Consider the following 19,286-nt stretch of genomic DNA (forward strand, 5'->3'; position numbering starts at 1 on the left):
GTCGAGCTAGCGCAACCTTGTGTTGGGTATGTTTGACATGAGGCAAATGGATTTGTGTTTCCCACCCCCCTTTTAGTAGACATGTGAATTGACTTGAGATAACGATATTTCTAACTATGAATTAAAATAATTCTAGAAAGTAATAAAGTCAGCCAGGGTCAAGGCCAATCAAGGTTAGCCTGATTCTAAATGGCAAAACATGAACAAGGTCAATCAAAGCCGACTTGACCTGGCCCAATCAAGGTAGGCTTGGGCTAGGTTGAATCTGGGGTGAGGTTTTTAGGCTCTAACTGAGGGTCCAAGTGGGCATAGGCTAAGTAAGGGGATCCAAGGTTGGGCTAGGGTTTTAATAAACCTGGTCCAACTTGCCCCATTGCAGCCCTAGTGCATATCCCATTTCACTGTTCTGCTTTTTCTTAAAGCCAAACAAGCCTTAGGAGTAAGGATGTGAATTTGAAACAGAAATCGGTTACCAAAACCGAACCAAGTCATTTACACCAAAACCACAAAGCCATTTAGTAAATGATTCAGTTCTGGTTTCAAGTTTCAGTCTGATTAGTTAAACGGTTCGGTTCGGTTTTAACTGTTTAACCTATTGGTTTTACACGAAATTGGCACTGTGAAAATCGAACAATTTACACCGTCAAAATTGGCCCTTTAAGGGCATTAAGACAGAGGCAGAGTCGGTATATACATCATTGCCAAAGGTAAAAACACTAAACAATTGGGATAAAGATTATCTGAGACACCAAAGTGTAGAAGCCGCACTATTGCACAACGCCCCAACTCCTATTATGTAGTTATGTAGTTAAATACTTGCTTATTCAATGCCTTATTTAATTTATAAAAATTATCTTGTACCGTCCCTGTTTTAAAACCTTATATGAGATACCACCCTAAATTCCCAAAAATACATAGTGTATACTGTTTTGAAAAAATAATGACTCTTAAATCCATTCCGTTAGCTCACAAGCGTCAAGTGATCATGTGTCATTGTTGGTATTTTTTTAATGACAAGTTTACCCTTGTTATTTTACCCTATGATGTAAAAAACCCACCCACGCGATTGGAAATCCTCTTTCCTCTTCTCCTCCGAGTCGAATTAGGGCTTCAGTTCGAATCCCCTTCGCCACCACTACTAGTAGGCAATTATTTTTGTTCAATTGGTCTTTGATTGATTAATAAATCGTTGCCTCTGAGAGTTTGAAAGATTTTGAATTATCTTCGATTGGGTTTTAGGCCTGGCAAGACCTGAGCTCAAACTAGAAGAAATCAAAGACCCATTTAGCCAAAAGTACTGAAATCAATCAAGACATATTGAATCATTGAATCTCAATGTATTCCTCTTACTTTCCAATGCTTCGTCGGACAACGACACCAACTCCTTCTCTTTGAGCTATGGCCTGAAATTTTTTCACCACTAAACTGGGTTCTCTTAGAACACTTGAAATCTCTGTTTTAGGCATTCTTTTTTTCTTTATTCAGTTTGGAATAGAAAATGGGAGATTTGTGTCTATTTATGGAGAAACGAAGACCAAGAAATAAAGGGAAAAGGAAAGCCAAACCAGAAAGGGTCCCCAAATCAAACAAGTTACATGTGAGTGATTCATGAAATGGAGATGAGAATGACTTATCAGTGTCAACCACCCAGAAGTACTTATACTGAAAGTTTTAAACTTTTGCAATGGCAAAGTCAAAGCTAGCTTGCCCAATTAGACTTAAGACTCCATGGATGGATGGATAATACTAATTATAGTGAAGTCAAAGTCTGGCATATACAAGTTCCTTTCTTCCCACTAAATTCAGTTATAGGCTTGTTTGTTGCCTTTCCCACCCCCCCCCCCCCAATTCCTTTTTAAATTATAACCTCAATGGCTGCTCCTCCTCCAATGCTCACCCTAATGGCTCCTCCTCCTTCGACAGGCCCTTCAAAGTCGACCCTTAATGGCTGCAATCTCATTCTAGGTTTCAATTTCATAATACAGAGTAAAAGAGGTGAAAAACGATGACTAGTGGCTGTTTTATTCAAATTTGGTTTTAGGGTTAAAAGAGTAATTTTCATTTCTAAACCAACGGTGTTAGACTTTAGAGGTATGTTTGATATTTTTGGGAATTTAGGGTGGTGTCTCATATAAGGTTTGAAAATAGGGGCGGTACAAGATAATTTTCCTTTAATTTAATATAAGATTGAAGCTTTTATCAACAAAAGTAAATTTTAGTAGGCATGCGAATAAACCAGCGAACCGATTGCTAACCATTTAGAAACCTTATGGATTAAACCACAATCAAAATCATGTAAGACCACGAAACCAACACCATTTAAAAACTGTGAAACTGAAACTATTTACTCAATGATTCTGGTTTCAAAAAGTGCAACCGTTTAGTAAATAGTTCGGTGTTGGTTTCAACCAAACAAATGTAAATTGAACCGAACAATACCGCATACATTAGAATCGAATCGATTGATACCCTTACTTAGGAGTCCCTAGAGTGTCCATTGGGTTACTTGAATGGTCTGATTAGAGATACCTTAATGGCACATTCCATGTGGTGTATTTAATTATGCAGATTTTTTTGAATGTGTGTTTTCCTATCATTGTCATCATTAATCTATTAAAAGTTTCAATCAATCAAATTTTCCTACTTGGAGATATAAATCTTGTAAAGTTAGTCCTAAGTTAAAATTTAGCAAATCTTTGTCAAACTTTGGTGAAATCATTTAAGAGATATAAGGATTTTGACATTTTTTTTTATTTTTTTGTTAATCAAGGTGTCCGGGTCAACTTACATGCACCTTGACTAATCCTTGAGGAGATTAGCGCAGCAACCTACCATCACGGTCTCCACTTAAATTGTAGATGCACAGATGGGGAATCGAACTTAGGACCATGTGGCTATCCACACAATCCCTAATTTGCCCTAACCTTCTGGGCAATCCACAGATGGGATGGTATACTGGCTTTCTCTCTATCTCCTTCCTCCTCACATGAAATTACTTAACTGCTCTCTTATGTATTCTTCACACCTCATTGGTGCTCTCCTCTATGTAATTGCATCCGAAATTTACCAGCAAAATTGACAAAAATTATGTTTGCTGTCCCACTTTCTAGGGCCAGAAAATATGATACAACCCCGAATTTTAGCTTTAGTTGTTAAAGATTCAATCGATTTCGTACCATGATTCATAACATCCTTACAACACTGGTATGAAAATGGTTAAGATGTGGTTGATACAACCTTCAATGGTGGTGGCAGTACTGGAGAATAAATAAATATCTCCCTATTTTGAGGAAGAACGATCTTATAATCCTGAAGCAAAATGAATAAATCTAAACTGGTTAAAGAAACAACAATATCCAAATTTTTTTTTTTTTTTTGAAAAGCAAGACTTTTACTTATGAACACAGGGATGTAAAATCCCACAAAAGTCAGAGTACAAAAGAGGAGAGAGGCTAAGAGGATGGGAAGTACCCACACAAAAGAAGATTGGAGTTGGGCTTCCAATGAGGCCAGATAGTCGGCAACAACATTTCTTTCCCTGGGAATACAATGGAACACTACAAAATCAAATGAAGGACAGAGCAACCAGCAGGTAGATATGATTGGGGCGATTCACCAAGGAATGGTTGAGAATCTCTCATTGAGGATATTGACAACTACGAAATTATCGCTCTGTGGCCATTTGCAGACCATGTACGTAGGAGTTTGACTAAGTGATCTTCAAGTTCCCCCCTCCCACCTCCATTTGTTTAATATCCATTTCATTCATATCAAATTTTGGTTTTTCATATGCTTTATTGCTTTTTAACCTAGATACCTACATTAGGGTTAGGTTTGTTGGTTTACTATACATGCTACTATAAAATTTTAGGAATAATTTAAATAAAAGGAGACCGACCTTCGATCGGGTAGACTAAATATTAACACATTTTCAGTTCGGACTTAGAGCTTTCCTAGAGATCTGCGAAGACCTGTATCTTATCCATTAAAGTTATTCCTCTATGAAAGAAAAATACATTTATGGCTCCTAAACCCTTATCTGTGTGACAACTTTAAACAAACATTTTCCCCTCTTCCAAGACTCTGAACAAAGAGAGTCTGAGGCCTGGGAAGATCCCTTAGGATGGTGCAACTTTCCACATTTGTACCCATAGCTAGAACCATCAAATTTACATATTTTGTTTTGATGAAAAGTAAATATATTCATTTTTAGTAGAAAATGAAAAGTAAACTTAACATTGGTCTGTACCACCATTAAAATCTTAAATATAAATTACATTATTTAGGTTCTCTTCGATTCAATTTATATTTGTATTTATTTGGTTTTTTTCTATTCTTACAAATATTTGGTATACTTTATAATACATATTTTATTTATTTTAAATTAGAATAAATCACAAATAACAAATCGCAAATCGCTCAAGAGTGATTTTTGATAACAAATAATTTATTTGAATTTTGCGCTAAACTTTAAGTAGCACATGTTATGAACCCATCCAAATCAAGGGGCAAAGTAGTAACTTCCTCTTCTTTTCCGTTTTCTAATAAAAAACCTCCCAAACGATATCCTCTCTCTCTCTCTCTCTCTCTCTCTCTCTCTTTAACCCTATCCTCTCTATCGGAAATCTATTGAAGACTCTCCTTCAACCGATCAATTGGAAGTCGCGAGCATCGTCTTTAGGATCCGAGACAATAGCAGGTATCCCCGCCCTCTCTCTCTCTCTCTCTCTCTCTCTCTCTCTCTCTCTCTCTCTCTCTCTCATGATTGAGAGCAAGTTTCAGTTGTTGGGTTTTGGCCATTCTCTAGTTGTAACCTTTGGAGAATGCATGGTCATGCCTTCCACCTCTTCTTCCAATAAGTTTTATTGCCTTGAAAGACAAAAATAGAAAAAACTGATTTTAGATTGTCATTTGATCAAAGATTTTGATAGCAAAAATATAAATGTGTTGATAACTACTGTAGTAGCACCGCGTTTTGAGTCATTCTAGTGATTGATTGGACTCATCTGAGCCATCTTATTGACTATCCCACATATATATAATATTAATCTCTTCTTCTAGATGTGATGGATCTTGAGATCCAAACATGGCAATTGTAAAGTGGGTTTTCTGATCTAACCAAATTAGTCAAGAATCCATTTAATTTAAAGGGGAAAAAAAAAAAACCCAATATGCTACTAGAGTGCAAATTCCATCCTATTTCTAATTGAGATGAATTATATAACAAATTCCCTGATAGTACTTTGTCTTATTAACTGATGATTCAATATAAATACTTTATTTGGACTTTGGATGATAAAAATTGTAGACAAAGAATTTGGCCTGTTTATTAACACCTTATTTTGTGTTTGTTTAATTTTTATAATGATGTTAAAGAGATTACACATGCAGGGCTTTGGCATGGGGTGTTGATGATAAATTCCATTGTGCTATTTCTTTCAGACCTGGAGATCATTGATGCTACCTAGCTTGGAATGGAATTTATATTAAATTTCATGCATATTGTCTCCAAAATTATTGCTAATGATCATATATTCATCCTTCTTATCTAACTAATGCTACAAGATATTGCTTAGGCCGACTTGTAGGTATTCTTTTTTACATTCGAATTGTGCTAGTTAGCTTCTCTGCATCATCTTCATTGTTGCTTGGCCTGGTTCAGTACTTAGGTTCTTCTGAATCCATATATTCTTAGTTCAATGGTGGGTTTCCAGTGTAAATTATACTTTTAAAAATTTAGTACATGTATGGATTAATCATGAATCCTTGGTCCCCACAAATGATATAAGTTACTACTATGCAACAACTCAAGAATCGATGGAACATTTAGAAAGCGATGTGAGTTGCATGGGCGTATTTGATGAATATGACTAGTGGTTGGGGTTGGAATACAACTCTAGGAATTGTTGATCCACCAAGTGAAGAACATTGGAATTCTTTTGTCAAGGTATCATCTCATTGCAAACATATCTAAGTGTAGTTTATAGTTTAATTCTAAATAATGTTAGATAATTATTCTATGTTGAAATTAAATTGCAGAAATATGTCTATGGGAAGCATTTTAGACGTACCCCCTTGAGTAATGAAGATGAACTACGAGAGTTATTCCATTGTACTGTTGTTGATGGTGTAGATACAAATTATATGAATAAAGATAAACCACCGGCCTCTCCAAAAGGGGGTTTCTTCTTCCAACAATGAAATAAACTTGGATGTTGATGATTCAAGTGATGATGGTGATGATGTCTTACTAGTTGAGACCTACAGGGCCATAATCCAAGTGGTCAAATATTGGTCATAATTGTGAGATGAATAAAACTCTCCCGAAAATGCTTGCTTTTGAAAAACTGAAAAGAGAAGAGATGGTTGGAGCAAATAAGGACACTACATTTATTGAGGCTTACCAAATTCTTGACTTTTTGGAGGGGATTGAAATTGGTAGTAACCGTCATATGATTGCTTTGGAGGTACTTGAAGACTAAAACAAAAGAGAGGCATTCACTTCGATGAATGATTCGGCTCGCGTACCATAGCTTCTTAGAGCGATTGAAAGGAATGTGAGAGAGGATGCTGGATCCTCCATTTGATATGCGTTATAGAAAATTGAACTTTATGTAGTTTGAAGACATTTTATTTTATTTTTTTTTTTTTTTTTTTTTTTTTTTTTTTAAGACTATAATGTGTGGATAGTCTTTTTCATTTCACATTCATAGAGATGGACCATTATCTGTTTATGTGGTTTGAAAGTATTTGTAGTTATTTTCGATAGATTTATAATGTTTGTGGATCTTTTTTCTTTTCGTATTTTTAAAGATGGAATTCTATATGTTTGTGTGAGTTAAAAACATATTGTAGTTAATTTTGTTAGATTATAATATATCTATATAAATGGATTTTGCATTTCATATTTTAAAGATGGACCTATATGTGTTTAATATGAGTTGTTTATGATAGTTGCTATGGATAAGAAATGCAATAGGGATTCCAATGATGATTTTTCATCGTTACCACTTATTGTAATTGGATGTGTATATCATCATTTGGAGCACAATGAACATATTAATAACGCCAATGATGATGAGACCGTTAATGACAATGATGCCACTTCTCAAATCACAAGACAACCTATGCACACAGGTCATGATTGTGTATTTGAAATGCAAAGCCCAAATAAACATCCAAGAAGGGTTTGAAGACTGTTCTATATGTCTAGAGAGCATTTCACTAGATTGGTGGGTACTTTAAAAGGGAAAGGTTTAATGGCAAATACTAATAACACAACAGTAGAAGAACAATTATTGATGGGCATGATGTCACACAGTGTTAGAAATAAAAATTATCCAAGAAATGTTTCTGCATTCCAGTGAAACAGTGACATGTCACTTCCACAATATATTGCAAGCACTACGAACCTTTAATAGAGAGATGGTACTACCACATTCATTTGAGTAGAAACCACCTCAAATCAAATTAAGTCGGAAATAGTATCCATTCTTTGCCAACTACATTGGTGTAATAGATGGAACACATGTAAGCGCATTAATTTCACTTGCAAAACAAGTACCATATAGATTTGGTAGAAAAAATTAATTTACCTATATGTGTGCTGTTGCTTGTTCATTTGATATATGCTTCACTTTCCTTTGGGCTGGTTAGGAGGGTAATGCATATGACAATCGAATATTATGGGAAGCCATCAACACTTTTCGTTTGAACTTTCCCCATCCACCACCAGATGTGTTTCATTCTTTAATTATTGTAATTTCTATTAAACTTTTTATGTGAGTGAACCTATTGAAATTTTAAATGTTAATCTTGATTTTGTAGGAAAATACTATCTTGTTGATTCTGGATACACACACATGCTAGATATATGGCTCATTTTAGAAATGTTCGATATCATCAACATGATTTTAAGTGTAGACAACAACGAGGTGCAGAGGAAGTATTCAATTACACATACTCATCCTTAAAAACCACTATTGAGCATCATTTGGCATCTTGAAGAAGTGTTTCCCCATTTTGAAGAATTTTTTTTTTTTGCTAAGGATTCAGGGAATTTATTAAAAAAGGAAAAGAATAAAGTACAAAGACTAGGAAATTTAATCCCCCACCATCGTCATGGCCATCAAAAGGGGAAGAAAAATCCCAAAATTACGTAGAGCGAAATCTTGGACGAGAGATTGCATTAGAAGCAATTTCAGAGCTAATGTGAGCAGGGAAAGAAGCAGGATAACTAGAATTTCCAGACTTGACCACATCTTTGGCAAGGTAGTCAGCCACAACATTTGCTTCTTGAAAACAGTGTGATATCTTCCAGCTGATGGATTCCAGGAAGACAAGGCATGTGTTCCAGTCCTGACAGATATACCAAGGGATGGAGTGAAGCCGAACTGCCAAAACAATCGCAGCAGAATTTGATTCAATCCACAATCTAGTCGCGTTTAATTGCTTTGCTAGGAGGATGCCTTTTGATAAACCTTTGAGTTCAGCAAAATAATTTGTTTGGACAACTAAGAAGCACTTGAAAGAGTCAACTACTCCGCCTTTGTGATCTCTTAGAATTCCCCCTGCCCCTGCTCTCCCAGGATTGCCTAGAGAGCATCCGTCAACATTTAATTTAAACCAACCTCTAGGAGGGGTGCACTAGAAAACTTCAAGCATCAATGGAGGTTTATTTGGTATAAGTCTTATCCCAAGGCGACGGCAGTAGAGAAGATCATTTATAGATCTGATACTTCTCTAAAAATCTATATTCCTAGCTTTCACATCCTGCATGATTTTTTTAAAAAACATGGGTGGTTGAGAGAGAAATACCTTCATGGCGTCTGGCATTCCTTTCTCTCCATATGTTATCAGCTATAACCACGAAGCCTATGGTCCAAGGATCCTTGATTGATAGGATTTTTCTTTTGCTAATCCACCATTGCGACAAATGCAATAAATCATTTGGAATAGGCCACAAGATCCCAAAACACTCCATGAAACGAGTCCAAATATCAACAGAGAAATGGCAGATTGTGAAAATGTGGCTTCCGAGCCACAGAGACTACATTTTGAGACGAGGGAAATCTCTCAGAATACCTTTCTAAGAGATAATGTCATATGTGGGAAGTTTCCTGTGCAAGAGGCGCCAACCAAATGTAGATTGACGGGGTTGGAGATGCGAGTTCCAGACAAGGGAAAATTATGGGACCTTAGGGTTCTGTCTTCTTATTTCATTCCAGACAGAAAGGGTAGAGAAGATCCCAGATGTAGTTCCGCTCCAGAAGCATTGGTCCTCCCTATCAAAATGAGGGAGACAGATTGATTTTGTCGTAGAGAATATATCATTGAGGGCATCAGAGCGAATCTCAGGGATATTCCAGGTGTAATTAGAAATAATGTCAGAGACTTTCGTCACAGAGTGTTTGAGAGGAGAGAGATCCGCATCACAGGCCTCAATAATGGAAAAGTCACCGAGCCATTTATCATTCCGAAGGTGGATTTTTTTCCCATTGCCAACAACCCCATCTTTCCTTGCTAGAGATGAGAGACCAAACTTGTTTAATTCCTGGCCAAATAGAAGATGACCTAACAACCTTATTGGGAAAGCCATTTTTCAAGAAGCGAGCTTTAAGAAAATTGTAAAAAATCGAATTACCATGCTTCAGATTCCAAGCTTGCTTGCAAAGCAAGGATTTGTTGACATCTCTCATTCTGCAAATGCCTAAACCACCTTCTTCAATTCGTTTACAAACTTGGTCCCACTTAACTGTCACAGCTTTTGTTGAGTCAATATCCCCTGTCCATATGAAAATTTTCATCAATTTTTCCATTTGCACAACAAAGAAGAAGGCCACCAATAAATGGAGAAATTGTGTACTGGCATACTAGAGATGACAGAGCGGACAAGCTGAACCCGGCCGGCCATAGATAGAATTTTCCCTTTCCACCCTGAGAGTTTTTCTCTAATTTTTTCCATAGCAGGTAGCATATACTGACTTTTGACTCTTCCCTTGAAGATTTCAACCCCCAAGTATTTTGTAGGGAATTTACAAGAAGGGATTCCCATGATGTCAATAATGATTTGCTTCTTGGAATGGGTGCATGGGCCCCATTTTGAAGATGATGCCTTCATATAATTTTAAGACACAAGTTTTGGTTGTACTTGCTTGTGTGACCATACACAACTTTATTAGAAAGAAAACAACATCGGATTGGCTTTTTTAAAAAGCAGAGAAGGGAGAGTTCGATGATGAATATGAAGACGAAGATAACGATAGTGACAAAGATGATGTCGTAAGTTTTACAAATGTGGTAGGTCATATGCAGCAGCAACAATGGAAAGCATATCGAAGATAAATTGCAGATCAGATTAGAGCAGCTTATCAAGATTGATGATGAGATAAAAAAAAAAAAATCTTGTATGGTTCTGTTAAAGCTTATTTTTGATGAATTTGTGTTTTTTTAATTTTTCATATAACTTTGGTATGACATTATCAACACCAAATTTTTGGAGTTGTACAATATTAAGGCACATTAGGACCCTTTCTTGCATTTGGTTACAATTTGTGCTTGTAAAACATGTCAAATCTATTTAAGGTTTTCCAAATGTATGAGACCCGATCGGTTCAAGCAACCAACTCATCATTTACTCAATTGCAATGATACAATCTACCAATAATGTGATGGTTTTCCTTTTTCAATTGTGATGTGTATGATCACCCACCTATATAATTTGACACAAGGTTCTTACTGTAGTGACAAATATTTCTTATTATATTCCATGATGTGTTTGTAAAAATTCCAAGAGAAGTGGAAGCGGGGTTCAAGGAATGAGGATGGGGAGGAATCTTTTGTTCAAATATACTATAAATTAGGGTTATATAATTTATGGGCAAGAGAACCTTGTCCGCTTGGGTGGCCACCACGTTAGCTCGCAGGCTAATGGGAGGCCATGCGAAGGAATTTGAGCGGGGGATAGCGTCGTATTTTAGTGCAACCTATGTCTGGGTGTAGATACACACAAACAGGTATGGTAGGATCCTTTTCACTATAATATATTTTATATAAATAAGTGTACCAAAAATATTTCTTATTATATAATCTATTATATAAATAATAACCAAACGAATACTATTTATGGTCCATAATTTATTATCATAAATGATTTCTCAAAAATAGTTATACAACGGAGAGCCTGAAAAAACCTGAGAAAATGTGATTTAGGTATTGTTGATAAAAAACTGTGGAAAAGGCAAAGCTCTTACGAGAACATAAAGAGTGTTTTATGTGCATTAATGGAAAAGGAGAGGGAAAGGGAGCAGAACAGTAGCAGTGATCCTAAGAGAGTGGAAACTTCTTTTTTGTTACTTTTGAAGGAAGGGAGTTCTTGTATAGAATGAGAAAATAATTTTTTTTTTTTTTTTTTTTCGTTCTCTTTTTCCTCCAAATTTTTGTTTCCACCTCTTGAGAACAGTGTTGGTTTGGGAAGTGAATGATCACCAAAATGCCATTAGCTCTCTCTCTCTCTCCTCCTTGTCCATGTGGGCTTTTTATATACGATCACGATGAACCCTCTCCCGTGTGTCCATTGACTTGGCCTAAAAGATGCCATTATATGCAAGCAGTGTGTAAATCAAATGCCATATTGTATATATATATGGTAATCCGTAATCAGAACGATAACATTAGCCCACAAAGCCATGTGGATGACCCATTCTCTACCAGACCAAACCCTTGATCAAATTAACCATTGGCCTGGGCTGGGCCATAGCTCCAAGACAACAATCAATAGTAAACATTGGAACCATCACGATATGAAACATTATTAGGACCAAAAGAAAAAAACTAAAATATTATAAGTAACATAGTAACCAAACGATGGGGCATGTAGGACCTGGGAAAGAAAATCTATGAAGCTTCTACCAGAAAAAGAAAAAGAAAAAAAAAATATATATATATATATATATATATTTTATATATATATATATATATATATATATTTATACAGCCCTTCCATATTGGTGGGAACCAAACTGACTTCGGTACAAGTTGCAGAAATGAAGAAAACTATTGCCACATAGACATCATAAGCTAAGCTAAGCTAGCTTCATTGGTCATTCTTGCTCATCTATCAGTTCCTAGCTGAACGACTTGCTGTCTCTCCGGGTCCAGCTTGTCTGGCTAGCTGAAACATCAAAAAACAAAAAAAACAAATCAATAATGACGCCATCGTGGTCAGTGTGCTTTATGCTCAGGATGGAGGGTTTAGTGAGATCCGAGTTCATGTATAAGAACAATCTCGTACGTCTCTGGTTCATAGATTTGAAGTTCACTCTCTCTCTTCATTTAATAGATTCTAAATCTATGGACAAGAGACGTATGATATTATTCTCGTACATGAACCTGATCTCAACTCGAGTTTAGTAGGCTGCTGATTATGACTTTGAAAATGGTTTCTAGTGGTGCCCGGACTTTTGAGTTGGGCGCCATATATTAAAATCAAACAAGAATACGAAGAAAAGTAGAAATTGGGACTGCAATTGCCAGATACCTGAAAATAATGCTCAAGCTTCTTTCTCAAAGCTGCATATTCTTTCTTCACTTGTTGGAAGGACATCATGCATCTGCAAACAATAGAATTCCCTCCAATTAGATAGAGAAGATTGGGAGGGAGAAGGTTAGTCCAGTGTTTGATCACAAGGAACTGAAACGATACTAGTTTTTAGTTCCAAAATAGGAGTCCACTGACCAAAAATTAGACCGGAAAACAACCTAGTAGACTTGCACTCTTGTTGAAAAAGAAAAATGGTTAATTTTGTGTAACCATGCTGGGTTACATAGAGTAGTTGTTCCCATTGTCTACGTGACTCAAAAGATAAATAAGTATCATAGACAAGACAACACATTATTATGATTATGAACCTCAAGGGTAGTCGAGTTGGTAGGGGATCTTGGCCTCAGGAAACGTGTGATTTTGAGTCCAACTCTTCATTCCTCCTTAGGTCACTCACACGGGGTGTTTAGTACTCTTCACTGCTTTTGTGAAAGTTGAATGATTCTGATTCAACCTCGATATGATCTAGTTTATGTAGTTGTTGGGTCAGAATAGAGTCAGGCCAAAAATTTAGATACCCTTTTCTAGAAGAAGAAAAAATGACGTTAATATGAGAAAGATATAAATCTAGAATCTTGATTTTCCAAAATACCACACCCCCTATAAAGGTGCTTTGCCAAAGTGATAAGAGGCTTAAGCATCCAAAGGTAATGTGTAGAAGAGGGTAAACATTCTATGTGGGTAGAGGTCAAGCTAGAAGTTTTGCCTGAAAGCTTTTGTCAGTGACAGCTCCTTGTAAGAACCGGTATTGCTTTGGTTATACTAAGCATAACACAAAGAAGAATAAAAGAAGATTAGAATAAGGATACTCACCCCTCAGCATTTCCTGTCCTGCAGTATTCCCTAAACTCTGTGCTCTCGTTCTTCACTTTTGTAGCTCCAATGCTGCAACAAAAGTACAAATGTTAATTTTAATGTTGGCATTTCACACTCAATTCTTTGTAAATTTTAGCTGAGATTGAGTTGGATTAGGAGACTAAACCACAATACCTAGTATATATTAGTGTAGCATGAGTTGGATTGGATTGAGCTTGGTCATCTCAAGCATTGACGTGGTTATGTTGATTGGGAGAGACTAGAAAGGTCACCTAGATAGGAAAGATTTTCTCATCTATTTAAGTGATACACATAAGAACAGTTTTCTAAAAATGATGATTGGGGAAAAGATTCTTTGAGCCGTTAGGCATGGTAAGCTGTCAACTTTGTGTCATCATTTTCACATAAAATGACTTTGTTGCCATTAAATATACGATACCATTTTTTCGCTCCTCCTTGATGCCTTCCTCTATACCATTTGCTCATAGAACCTTCCTCTAATATAATTTTAGAACCTCTTCCAATATAATTTCAGCAAAAGAAGAATCTTCATAACAAACACTATAATAAAATCATAAAAGGGAATATGAAAAGTAATGACATCATCATCTTTTCTCTCCCCCATAATGTCATTATTCTCATAGCCCACGGTATTGATTCCTTTTATTAAATATTGAATTATGGAAACACCCTTTTCATGCTTGTCCAGTTCTCATCCAACCATGCATGGCCCACTTCCAAGATTGGTCTCACAAGGATAAACCTTGAATTTATGCTGCACAAGAATATGATCTCTTCCTTTCCAATCTATGTATTCTTGAATAAAGCATTCGATGTGATCAAAGGATAATGGTAATAATAATAATAAAAAAAAAATCATATGTCTATGATATATACGAGTCCAGATTCAATGAGTAGGCTAGTATTCAAATCGTATGATTTGTTGTGGTACACGTGAAAACAATGATCCAACATGGAATGAGAACAACTATTTCCATGTGAAGATTTATAAGGACTTAGGCATATTCTCCTAAATAGCTAGCTTTTAAGGATGAATTCTACATGAATTCCATCATGATTAACTTTGTTTTGTGTAGTGTGTGTGAAAAACTTTATTTGTATACCTTGAGCTACTACCCTTGAACTGGTGCATGTAGTTGTCCAGCTTATTGAAATCAAGGGGGCTACATTCCCTGCATTGACCACAACGATATTAAATTTTCATAAGGTAGTTTATTATATATGTATAATAATACTCCAAGAATTTGGTGAGTAAAAGGAAAATATTTAATTTGAACTATATTGTCTTACAATGCTTGCTCTATGTTAACAATCAATCTAGCAGAATCCCTGAAAAACAATGTAACAACTTCCTCCACAAAATTAGGGTTATCTCCATCCTCTAATTCCTCGAGCTGAATAAATTGTTCATCAAGAAATCCCTGAAACAATACATTTTGTAATTATCTTTCCGAATTTCATCAATCACAGATGCAAGCACCCTACAAAAGTTTATATCTATGTAAGAAATTTTCTTAAGGATACAAAATATCATGGATACATATGCACATCAAATAAATTGTTGGGGTTTCACGCGAAAGCAACTATCCTAGATGTGAATAGTCTGATATAAAGGCTTTTAAGGACTCAACTCCCTCTCCTTAATGACTAGCTTTTAAGGAAATGAATGAAAATGAAAAACCTACTTTTGAAACAAAGGTTAGATGACTCTCTCTCTCTCTCTCTCTCTCTCTCTCTCTCTAAACAACTGATGAAGAAAATTAAGGTGATCAAGAAAGTGAATTGAACCTGATCAAAGAGAGACTGCCTCACAGAAGCAAGCTGGCGTCTGAGCTGATTCCTTTCCATAGAAGAAAATTAGAGGTGAGTTGGAGCACAACTTTCTTTTGTCTTCAAACCTTTCTGCAGAAAATAAGAGGGTATACAATGCAAGGGGACTGGGCTTCAAGTATTATAGGTAGGAGTGAAGAAGGTAATGAGACACACCATACCAACCTTCTCATCCCAAGAGGGGTATATATATAGTGGGGGGAGGAAGAGGAGAAGGAGAAGGAGAGGGAGAGTTGTGCATGTATGGATAGGATGAGGAAGATGTGATGTATCTATTTACACTCTTAATACAGCAGTGCAAGGGAAGAAAATCAAATATTTTTGTCCAAATTTAAAAGACCTGAAAATCTGAAATTAATGTCTTGAGGATTCTCTCTCTAGAGTCTAGAGTCTTGTCTTGTCCCTTCCAAGGAAAAGATTAAAAACGGTAGATGACGGCTTTTAGCGTTTTGTTTACGTTAGTGCTGTCCCATACTCACATTATCAGAAAAAGAAAAAACCAAAGCCTCCATTCCCCTGGTCTCTCTCTCTTCCTTTGTTGTCGTCACTCCCATTACTTTTCCAAACTTTCAGGGTGAGTCTGAGATCTATAGGAACACGTTGAGCGCAGCCTCCGTCAGTCTCTATTATTCTCAGTGTTAAATGATCTATGTGTTAGTGGCTAATTTTTTGTTTTTTGTTTTTTGTTTTTTGTTTTTTTTTTTTACATTGTTTTCTCTCTTAAAAAACGAAAAAAAAAAAAAAAAAACTATATGGGCAGAGGAGAGACAGTGAGGTGTGTTGGTGGAGGTTACGTTTTTCCACAGAGAACATGTGAAATGATCTATGTGGACAGAGAAGAGAGGAGAAGACAGACTATTCTAGGGGTGTCAATCGGTCGGGTCGGGCCAGACCGAGTCGGTCTTGGTCAGGCCTTATCAGGCTTAACCACTTGAAAGCCTTGCACCGTGGACGCCCGTTTAAGTAAATGGGCATAGTTTTGGGGGACATGGTACAATTTATAATCGGATTGATCGGTGTTGGGCTTTAATTGGGCTTCCTTAAACGGTCCTTAATCGGGCTTTAATTGCGCTACGAACCTATTGAAGCCTAAACGGGCTTTAAACGGGTTTTAAATATGCCTACCCTAAAGTTTTATTCTTAAGTGGGTTGAGATTATGGTTGTTCTTTTTTAGAAGAAAAGAAGTGATTTTGACCATTACAACTTATAAAATAAAGCTTAATTAAATAAAATCATCTACAAAGCAAAAAGTAAGAAAGCTTCATTAGTTTTTTACTAGTAGTGGCACAATAGGAATTTTATGTAGTATTAAAGGGGGTCGGGCTGGGTTGGGCTACAACGAGTCGGTTCAAGTAGGGTATATAAACTTGTTGGTTCGGTTGGGCACCCAACGGGCTAGCTACCTACACCATGAACGCAAGCCCGACACGTTTATTAATCGGGTCGGTCTAGGTCGGGCCATAAATGTGTCGGGCTTGGTCGGGCCTACCGGTACGGGTTTAGAATTGACACCCCTAGACTTTTGGGAGGCGGGTTGTGGAGGCTACACTCTCTCATAAAGAATACCCTCTCAACTTTTATATAGGGTAAGTGTTTTCTTGCTGCAAGAGGCCCTTGCGCCAATATACAAAGGCGCACACCCCAGGCAAGGGCAGGGTGGTCATTGCATGTCTCTGTGTCCGTGGTGCATGGGCCTCTCATAGACAGAAAAGTCTGCGTATTTTTTATAAAATAATTTTAGAAAAAAAGATTCTTTGTGCCACTTGGGTAGGGTAAGATGACACCTCTCTCTTCTTTATAAGAAATGGCCTTGCTACTCCCCTAAGTATGATACTTTTGTAACGTCTTATTGGCATGCTCCCTCATTCTTGCTTTGAGAACTTTCTAAAGCGGTTAGCTTATGTTGAATGGATCACCAATAGATTTATCGGTTCAAAGGAAGATAATAACACATCATGACCACTTTTAAAGTTACCTGATCTGGGATGCCATTCTGCAAAAGAATGAGGTTTGCGTTGTTGACGGCAATACATCTTTATCACCATTCTCCTTGGGCCAATTAATTAGGTTAAAGAAAATATGACGCTATCTCATTAAAGAGAATATTCAAGGATACATCGAGACCCTTGATTACACGTCATAACATAATTACTTCGACTGGGCATTTCCAAGAAAGACACAAGTGGTTGTCCTAGGGGACAATTTCTCTCTTAGCGACGTAAGAATATGATATTGATTTTTTTTTTTTTTTTTTGAGAAAATTACCGGATTATACTAAAGGAAAAAATATCCGCACAAGAGATAAGATCCACACACTATTCGCTGTGCGGATTCTTTTGCACAACCTCTCACAAAAAAATGAGGGCTTTATATTTTTTGGAAAAAAACGTTGCATGGTCACATGGATTTTTCATCCAAACACGGACTGTACGAAAATACCATGCTGCTTCCTATGAAATAAAAAATCCCATCTAATCAGATGCCCATGCTTGTGCTTTTTTTGGCCCTGTGTTGGTGCAAGTATTACTACATGCCAAGAAGCGATCTCTTGCCAAATTTTATTTTATCTATTTTGAATATTTTGAAAATATGGATTCCACTTCCACATGAAAAATATTTTCTTAACACCAATAATTGGTGTGGCCTACATATTTCTTCCGACACAAACCTCTCCAAAATAAGAAGTATCAAGTTCGCTGTGCTAATGTGGAAAAAAAAAGGAGTAAAAAAAAGCTTCAAATCAAGGTCAGTGCTTGTGACAACTAGCTAAAAGTGGGTTAGTAGTTTTTTAAGTCTTTGAGGTACCAATATTTGATCCCTGGTTCCCAAGATACAATATAAGATTTTGGCCATTGAAGTGGGTTAGTAGTTGAAATTCTATAAAAAGCCTTCTGAGATGACAGTTTTTATTATCTTATTAGCAAATTATAACTGTGAGCTTTTGATGATACTCATTCTCTTTGAATTAATCATTGGATTAAGAAAATCTTCAAAAACAGAAAAGGACATAAAGCACCCTCGTAAGCCTTTGAGTAATATAAGTTGAGAGAAGGTTCACTAGACAAACAGCATAGGGAACACACGAACAAAAAGCGATGAAAAGGTTTCAAAAATATGGGATAAAGAAATCATTTCATGCAAGAAGAGAGATAGGGCACTTGTGCTACTGCACCCTCCGCTGTCCGCTCAAAGAATCGTTTTCTTATATGTAATGTTCAGCAACTCTTTTTTCACTTTGGACCTTTTTATTTTCGTTTTCAAGTGGGCCATCTTAGAAGGAGAAACTTTCCTACCCGGGTCAGGTGGTATTGTTTTTTTCTCCTTGTGAGATATGTGCCACCAATATAACTTTTCCATTAGATCAAGTGGGTCTAGAATAGAATACAGAACATCAGAAGAGCTTGCTAATGTTGAAGCTTAGTTGCCCACCATGAAAAAAAGTTGGGGAAGAAGCATAACATTGGATTAGATGCAATTTAATGTAATTTCCACATTAGGTTTAGGTTACATATTCTTATTTCCATAAGAATCTTTATTTTTTTCCACATTTTATATCATGTTCCTGCATGATTAGTTATTCTAATAATTTAAGAGGGTTGAGGATCGGAAACTAACGTATAACAAGAATTCCATTCCTTCTAAATTCTTGATTGGCTTTGAGTCCATCATTTTGAACATCTCTAATTCACAAGAAACTTTGATTTCATTCAGCTTCTTTATGGAAGATGGACATAAATTCCCTGATATAAGGCGTGAATTAGATTAGAAAGAAAAAAAAAAAAAAATCCATAACATCTATGTTAGCTTTTCTAATAATTATCTAACATCCTCTGTTGTAAGAAATTTACTGCAATGCACAGCATATCTTGCAACTCAGTTTCTGGATTTATTTGCCTATCTATCTTAACCAGGGTTATTTTTTCCTAACATGTTTCTGAGCCACATGATTGTCCACTTAGTTGAGCAATAAGCGACATTTAACATTTCTAACATATTCACCCCCTCCCCCACCCCAAA

The 19,286-nt window shown here is 36.4% G+C and overlaps 1 protein-coding gene and 1 long non-coding RNA gene across 3 annotated transcripts; one reads left to right on the forward strand and one right to left on the reverse strand.

Moving 5' to 3' along the window:
* The first annotated feature begins 4,570 nt into the window (after positions 1–4,570).
* LOC122069042 lies at positions 4,571–6,645 on the forward strand. Of its 2 annotated transcripts, none has more exons than XR_006137330.1 (3): positions 4,571–4,699; positions 5,790–5,947; positions 6,040–6,645. It is a non-coding gene; the product is annotated as an uncharacterized LOC122069042 (long non-coding RNA). The 2 variants fall into 2 exon arrangements; XR_006137329.1 differs by having other exon boundaries at positions 4,576–4,699; positions 5,392–5,947.
* A 5,364-nt stretch (positions 6,646–12,009) lies between these two features.
* LOC122069036 (histidine-containing phosphotransfer protein 4-like) lies at positions 12,010–15,520 on the reverse strand. The gene is made up of 6 exons (XM_042632967.1): positions 15,227–15,520; positions 14,729–14,859; positions 14,542–14,610; positions 13,415–13,486; positions 12,539–12,611; positions 12,010–12,172 (listed from the first exon to the last, which is right to left on the reverse strand). Exons 1-6 carry the CDS (start codon positions 15,284–15,286, stop codon positions 12,119–12,121), a joined length of 459 nt encoding a protein of 152 aa, XP_042488901.1. The 5' UTR covers positions 15,287–15,520; the 3' UTR covers positions 12,010–12,118.
* Between the last annotated feature and the right edge of the window lie 3,766 nt (positions 15,521–19,286).

This window comes from Macadamia integrifolia, unplaced genomic scaffold, assembly GCF_013358625.1.
Source record: "Macadamia integrifolia cultivar HAES 741 unplaced genomic scaffold, SCU_Mint_v3 scaffold526, whole genome shotgun sequence".
Classification (NCBI taxonomy): Eukaryota; Viridiplantae; Streptophyta; class Magnoliopsida; order Proteales; family Proteaceae; genus Macadamia; species Macadamia integrifolia.